The 13,271-nt window shown below is 47.4% G+C and overlaps 1 protein-coding gene across 1 annotated transcript in view; it reads right to left on the reverse strand.

The window, feature by feature from the left end:
* The window catches only part of LOC140391389 (T-cell surface protein tactile-like), a 187,607-nt gene that overhangs the window by 100,385 nt on the left and 73,951 nt on the right, over nt 1-13,271 (reverse strand). Inside the window, exon 4 of the mRNA XM_072475937.1 lies at nt 6,827-7,034. Within this exon, the coding sequence (XP_072332038.1) occupies nt 6,827-7,034 (208 nt within the window). The remainder of the gene's footprint in view (nt 1-6,826; nt 7,035-13,271) is intronic.

Consider the following 13,271-nt stretch of genomic DNA (forward strand, 5'->3'; position numbering starts at 1 on the left):
TAATATTGCAATCCAAATTTTAAATATAAACTGCTGAGAATCACAACAGTCAAAACATGAGATGTTCCAAGGAATGTTGATTTCTGTGTGGTTGTCAGTGGACCTCAGGCGTTGGCTTTTTTGTGTCGACTGTAATTCTGGTGTTTTTGGTTTAGTTTGGATATTGTTCGTAGTTGTCTCAACTGCAATCGATGTAGTGTTCGGACGTTGACTCTGTGTTAAAGTGTCAACTGGGGTGCTGTCTTCCCAGTTGTTTCTGGTAATGCCAGGATCTCGGTAATGTCTAGGTCTCCACTTGGCACAACTTGTTGCAGACTCTCGGTTGACTGTCTCTGGAAAATTAGTTCCAGTGGCTAAAAATCGATCAGCATGTTTCCTACACATCCCAAGTTTGAATGGTGTAGGAGATCTAAGTAGCAATGGACTCCTCCTAGTCTGCTGAGAATTTGATTCGGCGATCAGGCGGAGAATCGATTCCGACGCTGGAATCGGGGCAGGGGCTGGTTTGATGCCGGTTTGCGAGTCTCCATCCCACCCAAACAGGTGTCATCGTGATGCGTGCCGCGCGCAGCTGCAATGCTGTTGGCGCCTCATCGGCCGGCCCACTCACGATGCTCCACCCCCGATGGACCAAGTTCCCGACGGCACGGGACATGTGTCCTTACAGAAATCGTGAACCTGGCGCGGCTGCTGTGGACTGCCACACTCGTCCCGGAACGTGCCGCTGGCCAGGGGGGCTTCAGCGAGGGCTGGGGGGACTGGTGGAGGATGGCCAGGGGGTGGGCTGTGGGGTCGCAGTTTGCAGGCCGGGTCAGCGCATGGCCGGTGCCATGTTGCACAGTGTCACCGCTGCATGTCGTCAGCCGTGCGCATGCGAGGCCCGGGACCGGCCATTCTCCGGCCGTTTTCGGCACAGTTTTGGGAGTTTTGGTCGGAGCTGGTGCTATCCACTCACCGGTACCGGAATCGGTGAGGTTATCGCTCCGATTTTCTTCGTGCCGACCTCTCACAGATTCTCGATTCGAGCCGGCACTTTGTGTGTCGCGATTGCTAAATATTATTTTGGTCCATGTCCATGGAGATAAACTTGACTAATGTCAACTTTACTGAAATGCTGGCCTCCAGTCAATCAAGCAAATAAATCATTGATTAAAGGTAGAGGCTACTGCTCTGCACATAATACTGGATTGATAGTGACTTTAAAATCACCACATATACATACCAAACCATCTTTCTTCATCACGGGTGCTATGGGCGTGGCTGAATCACTTTCATCAACGGATTTGAGGACTCCCATCTTGACCCTCCTTTCTAAGTCTGCTTCAACTTTAGTCACTGACCTAGTCTTTGAGCATCGTGCTTGGGTTTCGTCCTTAATCCTTAGCTTGAATGAGATCTTTTTCATACTTCCCAACTCTCCATTAAAGACCATGCCATTTTTCTTTAAAATCTTTGGTAGACCTGCTTCAGACTCTGACTTGAGGTTCACCTCCACCCAGTATAACTTGATCAGCAAGTTCCCTCCATTACAGTTAAATAGTTACCTTTAACGACGTGCAGGGATCAGAATGCGGTCGATCTGTATCGCTGCACATTTACATTGACACAACCCCTCAATGGATCCACCTACCCAGTATATATATTTTTGGTGTGGAGATGCCGGCGTTGGACTGGGGTGAGCACAGTACGAAGTCTTACAACACCAGGTTAAAGTCCAACAGGTTTGTTTCGATGTCACTAGCTTTCGGAGCGCTGCTCCTTCCTCAGGTGAATGAAGAGGTCTGTTCCAGAAACACATATACAGACAAATTCAAAGATGCCAAACAATGCTAGGAATGCGAGCATTAGCAGGTGATTAAATCTTTACAGATCCAGAGATGGGGTAACCCCAGGTTAAAGAGGTGTGAATTGTCTCAAGCCAGGACAGTTGGTAGGATTTCGCAGGCCAGATGGTGGGGGATGAATGTAATGTGACATGAATCCCAGGTCCCGGTTGAGGCCGCACTCATGTGTGCGGAACTTGGCTATAAGTTTCTGCTCAGCGATTCTGCGTTGTCGCTGGTCCTGAAGGCCGCCTTGGAGAACGCTTACCCGGAGATCAGAGGCTGAATGCCCTTGACTGCTGAAGTGTTCCCCGACTGGAAGGGAACATTCCTGCCTGGTGATTGGTGCGCGATGTCCGTTCATTCGTTGTCGCAGCGTCTGCATGGTCTCGCCAATGTACCACGCTTCGGGACATTCTTTCCTGCAGCGTATGAGGTAGACAACGTTGGCCGAGTCGCACGAGTATGTACCGCGTACCTGGTGGGTGGTGTTCTCACGTGTAATAGTGGTATCCATGTCGATGATCTGGCACGACTTGCAGAGATTGCCATGACAGGGTTGTGTGGTGTCGTGGTCACTGTTCTGAAGACTGGGTAGTTTGCTGCACACAATGGTTCGTTTGAGGTTGCGCGGTTGTTTGAAGGCAAGTAGTGGGGGTGTGGGGATGACCTTGGCAAGATGTTGATCGTCATCAATGACGTGTTGAAGGCTGTGAAGAAGGTGACGTAGTTTCTCCGCTCCGGGGAAGTACTGGACGACGAAGGGTATTCTGTCGGTTGTGTCCCATGTTTGTCTTCTGAGGAGGTCGGTCCAGTTTTTCGCTGTGGCGCGTTGGAACTGTCGATCGATGAGTCGAGTGCCATATCCCGTTCGTACGAGGGCATCTTTCAACGTCTGTAGATGTCTGTTACGCTCCTCCTCGTCTGAGCAGATCCTGTGTATACGGAGCGCTTGTCCAAAAGGCTTCTTTAATGTGTTTAGGGTGGAAGCTGGAGAAGTGGAGCATCATGAGGTTATCCGTGGGTTTGCGGTAAAGCAAAGTGCTGAGGTGACCGTCCTTGATGGAAACGAGTGTGTCCAAGAATGCAACTGATTTTGGAGAGTAGTCCATGGTGAGTCTGATGGTTGGATGGAACTTATTAATGTCATCGTGTAGTCGTTTCAGTGATTCTTCGCCGTGGGTCCAAAGGAAAAAAATGTCATCGATGTGTCTGGTGTATAACATCGGTTGAAGGTCCTGTGCGGTGAGTAGGTCCTGTTCAAACTTGTGCATGAAGATGTTGGCGTATTGGGGTGCGAATTTGGTCCCCATGGCTGTTCCGTGCGTCTGAATGAAGAACTTGTTGTCGAAGGTGAAGACGTTGTGAACCAGAATGAAGCGGATGAGTTGCAGAATTGCGTCTGGAGATTGGCAGTTGTCGGTGTTGAGTACTGAGGCTGTTGCAGCAATGCCGTCGTCATGGGGGATGCTGGTGTAGAGTGCCGAGACGTCCATTGTGACGAGGAATGTTCCTGGTTCAACTGGTCCATGGGTGCTGAGTTTCTGTAGGAAGTCCGTCGTGTCGCGACAGAAGCTGGGTGTACCTTGTACGATGGGTTTCAAGATGCCCTCGATGTAGCCAGAGAGGTTCTCACACAGGGTCCCATTGCCTGAAACGATAGGGCGGCCTGGTGTGTTGGCTTTATGTATTTTTGGAATTATCTTTGAGGGTTTTGCGGCAGCACGGTGGCACAGTGGTTAGCACTGCTGCCTCACGGCGCCGAGGTCCCAGGTTCGATCCTGGCTCTGGGTGATTGTCCGTGTGAAGTTTGCACATTCTCCCTGCGTTTGCGTGGGTTTCGCCCCCACAACCCAAAGATGTGCATGTGGGTGGATTGGCCAAGCTAAATTGCCCCTTAATTGGAAACGATGAATTGGGTACTCTAAATTTAGAAAACAAAATCTTTGAGGGTTTTGAGGCGATATGCTGTTGTTTCTTTTGGTAAAGCGTTTCTGGTACCAACGTAACTGCTGCTCCAGTGTCCACTTCCATTTTCTACTGGTTGTCTGTCCAAGTAAAGAAGTCCAGTAACGATTTGTTGTGCTCGCAATAGCCAATGCATTCAGTGACAGTTCGTCATCTCACTGTGACTCTCGTCATTTCTCGTGCTTGTTTTGTCTCGTGTCGTGTAGATCCTTTCCATTTGATATACTTGGTTCTTGCTTTTTATAGTTCTTGTTTGTATCTTTTTGTTTCTTTTCCTAACACGGACATTCAATGTGCTCCTTTTTACCACAATTCCTGCATTCTGCATCTTACACCAACAAGTCTGCTGTTGTGTGGCCAGTTTTTGCACAGCGATGGCAATTTCGAACCTTTGTCCAGGTCTCAGCCGACATTTTATGGATTCTAGTGCTCAAACTGAATTGTTGGGCTTCCTTAGCTGTTAATTCCACAGAGATTGTGACTTCGAAAGCCTTTTTTAGGTTTAAGTTGCATTCTGTTAACAGCCTTTTCTGGATAGCTTGACTTCTTAACTCACTTACTAGTCTGTCTCTAATGGTGTCATTCAAGACATGCCGGGATTCACATTGTTATATTACCATGATTGGTAATATGTTGTATTCTCTGTCCTTTCTTCCAGAATGACCTGATGTTGTGTTGACAAACCAATCAAAATATACCAATCAAAAGATTGAAACAAAACTAATTTATTATTACATTACTAATTAAATTAAGTTCAAACACTCTACTGAGCTACAGATGATATTGAATCTGTCTTACAGTACTCAATATTATATCTAGTCACTAACTTCACTATGATCTAACCTCGTGCTATCTCTATCTACTCTAAGCTTCTTATTGTGCTTTCATCATGCTTCTCCTTATGCTATTCCCAGAATTCCCTGAGAGGCTGTCTTAAATACAGAGAAGTAGTAACACCTTCTAGTGTTTGATTTACACAGAGATGTAATTATTAACCCTTCACTAACCTGACTGTATACATATCATTGCTCACAGTATTCAACGAATTGCTTCAAAGTAACTATGTTTTTGCTCAGTTGGCTGGACAGCTGGTTTGTGATGCAGAGCAAGGCCAGCAGCACCATACTGGCTGAGGCCCTGCCTTCTCAACCTTGCCCCTCGTCTGAGGTGTGGTGATCCTCAATTTAAATCACCACCAGTCAGCTCTCTTCCACAAAGAGATTAATGTAATTTGGAAGGTCAAATGCAGGTAGGGCATATAAAGTGAATGGTAGGACCCTCAAGAATATTGACAGTCAGAGAGATCTAGGTGTACAGGTCCACAGGTCACTGAAAGGGGCAACACAGGTGGAGAAGGTAGTCAAGAAGGCATATGGCATGCTTGCCTTCATTGGCTGGGGAATTGAGTATAAAAATTAGCAAGTCATGTTGCAGCTGGTATCAAACCTTAGTTAGGCCACTATACTTGGAGTATAGTGTTCAATTCTGGTTGCCACACTGCCAGAAGGATGTGGAGGCTTGAGAGAGGGTGCAGAAGAGATTTACCAGGATGTTGCCTGGTATGGAGGGCATTAGCTATGATGAGAGGTTGAATAAACTCGGTTTGTTCTCACTGGAACGATGGAGATTGAGGGGCGACCTGATAGCGGTCTATACATTTATGAGGGGCAAAGACAGTGTGGATAGTCAGAGCTTTTTCCCAGGGTAGAGGAGTCAATTACTTGGGGGCATAGGTTTAAGGTGCGAGGGGCAAGGTTTAGAGGCGATGTATGAGGCAAGATTTTTACACAGAGGGTAGTGGGTGCCTGGAACTTGCTGCCGGAGAAGGTGGTGGAAGCAGGGACGATAGTGACATTTAAGGGGCATCTTGACAAATACATGAATAGGAAGGGAATAGAGGGATACGGACCCCGGAAGTGCAGAAGATTTTAGTTCAGATGGGCAGCATGGTCGGCACAGGCTTGGAGGGCTGAAGTGCCTGTTCCTGTGCTGTATTTTTCTTTGTTCTTCTTTGAAGGGGAAAACAGCCTGTGGTCATCTGAGACTATGGCAACTTTACCTACTTACAAGTGAATGGACCATTGAGAGAGCAATTAACACTTAACCACATTGGTTTGCGATTGGAGTCACATATAGGCCTGATTTGGATTAGAACAGCAGACCCACTACTCTAAACACATTAATTTTCCAGACAATTTTCTGCCAGCTTCATGGTAATGTTTATGGAAAACAGCATTTTTATATCTGTGTTACTTAAACTAAATTCAAACTGTTGTCGTAGAATTTGATCGCATGTTCTCTGGGTTACAGATCCACTAATGTAACAACTGCACTCCGCAATAATTTTTGTTCCTGACTTTAAGTCTTACTCAACAAGTGCAAAGAGAAGGGAATTGTGCAAGGGGATCTGTGTACCTGACTTGCGGTGCTCTCAATTCCGATTAACCCTGGAAAATTAGGTTTGCCATGAATTATGCATACTGACCCTTATACTCTGTTCCATGACATGCTTTGCCATCAAGCAGAAGTACAGAAGCAAAGTCATGAAAAAATCCCTGAAGGGCGACACAATGGGCGGCACATAGGCGGCACGGTAGCACAGTGGTTAGCACTCTTGCTTCACAGCACGAGTGACCCGAATTCGATTCCTGGCTTGGGTCACTATCTGCGCAGAGGCTGCACGTTCTCCCCGTGTCTGCGTGGGTTTCCTCCGGGTGCTCCGGTTTCTTCCCACAATTCCCGAAATACGTGCTTGTTAGGCGAATTGGACATTCTGAATTCTCTCTCTGTGTACACAAACGAGCACTGGAGTGTGGCGACTGGAGGATTTTCACAGTAACTTCATTGCAGCATTAATGTAAGTCTACTTGTGACACTAATAAATGTTATTATTATTATCAAATGTCAAGCTAGTCCCAAAAAAATATCAATATCACAAATGTGTCTTCTGAGTTAATTTAAAATACAGTAACAGATCACTTACCATGAAAATAACTATAGTATGATTTAAACATTCTATTTTTCAGCAGACTTACCAAATACATTGACTTTAATTGTAATGTTGGTTTCTCGATCGTGCAATGTCACTACCTGACATACAAAATCTCCATCATCCACTGTCAGGACAGGATTGATCTCCAAACTATAGTTTGCTCCTAGTTGGATTCTATCTTTGTATTGGCTATTAATTTCAGGTCGAAGCCTATTTGAATGAAGAAGCTTTTCTAAAGTTCCATTGTTTTTCTTTTGAAATAAAAAGAAACATAAGAGTCAAATCAATTTTGCTAGGTTAACTATCAGACAAATGTTCAACATCGCAAAGGATTCTATAATTTATCTGTATAAATGTATCAATTATGTGGCACTGTGCTCAATACTAATACACCATATTATCTCCATAATATTATATTCTGGACCACGGCTTGTTGGAGTCATCATCATCCTTTGATTAAAGATCATGACATCTGTCCTTTGAACAATGCTGGAGTAGTGTTTCCTGATCTTTCTGTTTGTACGACAAAAGATGTTTCTATACCACATCAATTCCAACCACTTTAATATCAGGTAATCTTTAGACTCAGCAGTAAACATTTGAGAGTGGGATCAGTGTTTGTTAAAATAATCATTTACCAGGGTAGCAGTTCTATGGAAACACAATCACCTCAAGACTCCCAGCAGGGAATGCCATGCTGACTTTACCTCTTCATTATTTTAGAATCCCCTAACTAACACAACTTTGGCATGTCATCACCACATGGACACCTGTGCTTCAAATGGAAGGTGTAGCCCACTCCCAAGAGCTAAAAAGGTAAATCACAAAAATGCTTTTAATCTTTTAGAGGTGGTTCTGGAAATAGTGGTGGTCATCTTCCAGGATTCTATAGACTCTGAAACAGTTCCTAAAGATTGGAAGGTAGCTAATGTCACTCCAATATTCATAAAGGGAGGTAGAGAGAAAATGGAATTATAGACCAATAAGCCTAATATTGGTAGTGCGGAAAATTCTTGAATCCATTATCAAGGATTTTATAGCAGAACATTTAGAAAGCAGTGGCAGTATCAGTCAGAGTCAGCATGGATTTATGAAGGAGAAATCATGCTTGACAAATCTGTTGGAATTCTTTGAAGATGCAACCAGTACAGTTGACAAGGGGGAGCCAGTTGATGAGGTGTATTTGGACTTTCAGAAGGTGTTTGCCAAAGTCCTGCGTAAGAGATTAGCGTGCACAATTAAAGTGCATGGAATTGGGGGAAGTGTATTGAGGTGGATAGAAAACTGGTTGGAATTAATGGGTCCTTTTCAAATTGGCAGGCAGTAACTATTGAGGTGCCACAGGGATAGGTGCTGGGACCACAGCTATTCACATTATATATTAATGATTTGGATGAGGGAACAAAATGTAACATCTCAAAGGTTGCAGATGATACCAAGTTGGGTGGGAGTGTGAATTGTGACGAGGATGCAGAGATCATACAGCATGATCTGGACAGGTTGGGCGAGTGATCAAATCAATGGCAGATGCAGTATAATTTGGATAAGTGTGAGGTTATTCACTTTGGAAGCAAAAACAGGAAGGTAGATTACGACCTGAAATAGTGTTATAGTGTGGGGTGCAATAGTTGTTGAGTGAGTGCTTGCTGAGAAGGGGAGTACATTTTTAAAAAAACTCACTGTTGGGGGTTTCCAGCTGAATCCGGTCGGAGTGAGGACAGAGTGACTGCTGGGCAAGTAGTAAAGATTTAAATTGTTTGCGCGGGCCCATAACAGCTGATTGCTGTTATCGTGCGGGGCGCAGTGGTTGCTGAGTGAGTGCTTGCTGATAAGGGGAGTAAATTCTTAAAAAACGTACTGTTGGGAGTTTCCAACTGAATCTGGTCAGAGTGAGGACAGAGTGACTGCTGGGTAAGTAGTAAAGATTTAAATTGTTTGTGTGGGCCCATAACAGCTGATTGCTGTTCTCGTGCGGGGCGCAGTGGTTGCTGGTTAAGTGTTTTATTTTTACCTGTATTTAAGTTGGGCGGTTCCTAAACCCGAGACACTACATTTGTAGTGTCCCCCACCCTTCCACCTCCTCTCACCTAAGGGGTTGAGTGAATGTCAGGTAAGCTCTTTCTTTCTTTCTTTCTTTTTCTTGTTTTATCCGCAAGTTATCTAGCGGGGATGGCAGGGAAGGCAGTGCAATGTTCCTCCTGCAGAATGTTTGAGGAGAGGGACGCCGTCAGTGTCCCTGCTGATTTCACCTGCGGGAAGTGCACCCATCTCCAGCTCCTCAGAAACCACGTTAGGGAACTGGAGTTCCAGCTGGATGAACTTCGGATCATTCAGAAGGCAGCGGTGGTCATAGATAGTAGCTTCAGGGATGTAGCTACTCCGAAGAATCAAGATAGATGGGTGACGGTGAGAGGGGCTGGGAGGAAGCAGTCAGTGCAGGGATCCTCTGTGGTCGTTCCCCTCAGTAACAAGTATACCGTTTTGGATACAGTTGAGGGGGACGACCTACCAGGGGTAAGCCATGGTGAATGGATCTCTAGCACTGAGTCTGTCCCTGTGGCTCAGAAGGGAAGGAGGGAGAGCAGGAGAGCAATAGTTATTGGGGACTCGATAGTTAGAGGGACAGATAGACGTGTTTATGTGGCAACAAAAGAGACTCACGGATAGTATGTTGCCTCCCGGGTGCCAGGGTCCTTAACGTCTTGGACCGTGTTTCCAGAATCCTTGAGGGGGAGGGGGAACAGTCACAAGTCGTGCTACACATCGGTACCAACGACATAGGTAAGGGAAGGGACAGGGATTTAAAACAGGACTTTAGGGAGCGAGGATGGAAGCTGATATTGATAGGATGCAGAGCTGGGCCGAAAAATGTCAGATGGAGTTTAACCCTGAAGTGCGAGGTGATTCATTTTGGTAGGAAAAATTTGAATGCGGATTACAGGGTCAACGACAGGGTTCTGAGGAATATGGAGGAACAGAGCGACCTTGTGGTTCATGTCCACTGATCTCTGAAGGTTGCCACTCAAGTGGATAGAGCCGTGAAGAAGGCCTACAGTCTATTAGCATTTATTAACAGGGAGCTTCAGTTTAAGAGCCGTGGGGTTATGCTGCAACTGTACAGGACCCTGGTGAGACCACATTTGGAATACTGTGTGCAGTTCTGGTCACCTCACAGGAAGGATGTGGAAGCATTAGAAAGGGTGCAAAGGAGATTTACCACAATGCTGCCTGGTTTGGAGGATAGGTCTTATGAGGAAAGGTTGAGGGAGCTAGGGCTTTTCTCTTTGGAGCGGAGGAGGATGAGAGGCGACTTAATAGAGGTTTATAAGATGATGAGGGGGAAAGATAGAGTGGACGTTCAGAGACTATTTCCTCGGGTGATGTAGCTGTTACAAGGGGGCATAATTATAAGATTCAGGGTGGGAGATATAGGAGGGATGTCCGAGGTAGGTTATTTACTCAGAGAGTGGTTAGGGTGTGGAATGGACTGCCTGCTGTGATAGTGGAGTCGGACACTTTGGGAACTTTCAAGCGGTTATTGGATAGGCACATGGAGCACACCAGAATGACAGGGAATGGGATAGCTTGATCTTGGTTTCGGACAAGGCTCAGCACAACATCGAGGGCCGAAGGGCATGTTCTGTGCTGTACTGTTCTATGTTCTATGCTCTATGTTGTAAATTGAGAGAGGGGAGTGTGCAGCGGGACCTGGGTGTCCTTATGCACCAATCACTGAAGGTAAGCACGCAGGTGCAGCAGGCGGCAAAGAAGGCTAATGGTATGTTGGCCTTCATTGCGAGAGGTTTCGAGTACATAAGCAGGGATGTGTTGCCGCAATTATACAGGGCGTTGGTGAGGCCACACCAAGAATATTGTGTGCAGTTTTGGTCTCCTTTTCTGAGGAAGGATGTTCTTGCTCTCAAGGTATTGCAGCAAAGGTTTACCAAACTGATTCCAGGGATGGCGGGACTGTCATATGAGGAGAGATTGACTAGGTTGGAATTGTTCTCGCTGGAGTTCAGAAGAATGAGGGGGAATTTCACAGAGACTTATAACATTCTAACAGGACTAGACAGGGTAGATGCAGGGAAGATGTTACCAATGGTGGATTTGTCCAGAACCACGGTCACAGTCTGAGGATTCAGGAGATGAGGTAACATTTCTTCACCCAAAGAGTGGTGAGCCTGTGGAATTCATTACCAGAGGTGTCATGATATACATCAGCATATCATGGTGCAATCACACACACACTTACACACTGATGGACATACAGTAGGACCAACCAGCCTACACAACATCGCAGCCAATCACCAGTGAGAGCACACGCACTATAAAGACAGGGGACACCAGAGTTCCCGCTCATTCTAGCAGCAGCCAGCTCAGAGCACAGAGCTCACAGCCTGCCTCTCAGACATTCACCATGTGCTGAGTGCCTCACCTAGATAGTGATAGGACAGGGTCCACAGATAAGCTGGTAATGCACGTACCCAAGCTTACAGTGGGGCAGCACGGTAGCCTTGTGGATAGCACAATTGCTTCACAGCTCCAGGGTCCCAGGTTCGATTCCGGTTTGGGTCACTGTCTGTGCGGAGTCTGCACATCCTCCCCGTGTGTGCGTGGGTTTCCTCCGGGTGCTCCGGTTTCCACCCACAGTCCAAAGATGTGCAGGTTAGGTGGATTGGCCATGATAAATTGCCCTTAGTGTCCAAAATTGCCCTTAGTGTTGGGTGGGGTTTCTGGGTTATGGGGATAGGGAGGTGTTGACCTTGGGTAGGGTGCTCTTTCTAAGAGCCGGTGCAGACTCGATGGGCCGAATGGCCTCCTTCTGCACTGTAAATTCTATTCTACAGTGGGTTATTACAGTTGAGTTGTTAATAGAGTTACACCATCTCCAGCCGTGTTGACCTGTTTGTAGACCAGAACACCCAACACGACATGGTTCCAGGAGTGGACGCATACTATCCCCTGTGAGACCTACCTGCAACTTATCAGCAATCCGCCATCCTGCAGCATGGAGAACATCAACCCGCCGCCACCGCTACGCATCGCTGGCAATCTCGGGGTGAAATAGAAGCTTTTTAAACAGCGCTTCCAGCTCTTCTTAGAGGCCACAGACAGAGAGAATGCACCGGACAACAGGAAGATTGCCCTTCTTCTCTCCACGGCAGGGCAACACGCCATCCACATCTTTAACTCCCTTACATTCGCGGACGGTGAGGACAAAACCAAATACAAGACGGTGCTCCGAAAATTTGATGAACACTTCAGCGTCGAAGTTAACGTAAGCTTCGAAAGGTACCTGTTCCAGCAGTGCCTGCAGGGTTAGGACGAGCCTTTCCAGTCTTATTTACCGCACCTCCGCATCCTCGCGCAGTCCTGCTGCTATGGGCCCACCTCTGACTCCATGATACGCGACCAGATAGTTTTCGGGGTCATGTCGGACACCCTGCACCAGTAGCTTCTTAAAATCAAGCAACTCACCCTAGCGACGGCCATCGAGACCTGCGTCCTGCATGAGAATGCCACCGCCGGTACTCACACATCCAGGCGGCTGAAACGGCGTGGCAGGGGCCCCACGAGGCGGTTCAGGTCCAGACGATCGAGTACCTCCCGGCCCGCGGCTTGGAGGAGGGCGGCCGTTTCGCGCGCTTTCCGAGGCCTCCCGCACCAAAAGAGGGGACGTTGACGCGGAGGAACACGATGCGCAGGCGCGCACTACGCAGGACCGCACCGCGCATACGCGGTGGCGCAACGAACGAACTGACGTCATGACGTGCGGCAACTGTGGTTCCGCCCATTTAAAGCGGCAATGTCCGGCCAAAGCGCGACAATGCCTATGCTGTGGCAGGCTTGGCCACTATGCTGCCTGCTGTTGAGCACCTCAGCCTGCCAACTCGCAACAGTTTAACCAGCCTCTCAGAAATGTTCGGGAAATTCTACCCACGTTCACCGAGTCCGATCCTGACATCATACAGACCAGTGACACTGAGGACAGGGAGCCTTTCCGCATTGCTGTCATCAACAAGAACAAGCTGTCCCCGAGTCAAACGCACCAGCCGCTGTCGGTGCACAGCATTGATCCGGATGACGAGTGGTGTGCCACCCTGACGGTCAACCGATCTCAGATCACATTCCGCCTGGACACGGGTGCTTCCGCAAATCTCCTTGCATGGTCAGCACTTCAAACCCTGAGGGTCAAGCCAGCAATTCTTCCATCCATCTGTCAACTGGTCGACTATAATGGCAACGTCATCCCCGCCACGGGGTCGTGCCAACTCGAAGTGACGCACAACTCGCGTAGAGCCATCCTACCCTTCGAGATCGTGGGCTCTTCAAAGGACTCTCTGCTGGGCGCACAGGCGTGCAAACTCCTCCAACTCATTCAGCGAGTACACGCTCTCTCTCCGGAAGGCACGTCTGACTTCCAAGATGCGGAATTCAGGGCGCAACTAAACTCAATCCTCTCTCACAACCAGGATGCTTTCGAG

This window comes from Scyliorhinus torazame, chromosome 15 (genome assembly GCF_047496885.1).
Source record: "Scyliorhinus torazame isolate Kashiwa2021f chromosome 15, sScyTor2.1, whole genome shotgun sequence".
Classification (NCBI taxonomy): domain Eukaryota; kingdom Metazoa; phylum Chordata; class Chondrichthyes; order Carcharhiniformes; family Scyliorhinidae; genus Scyliorhinus; species Scyliorhinus torazame.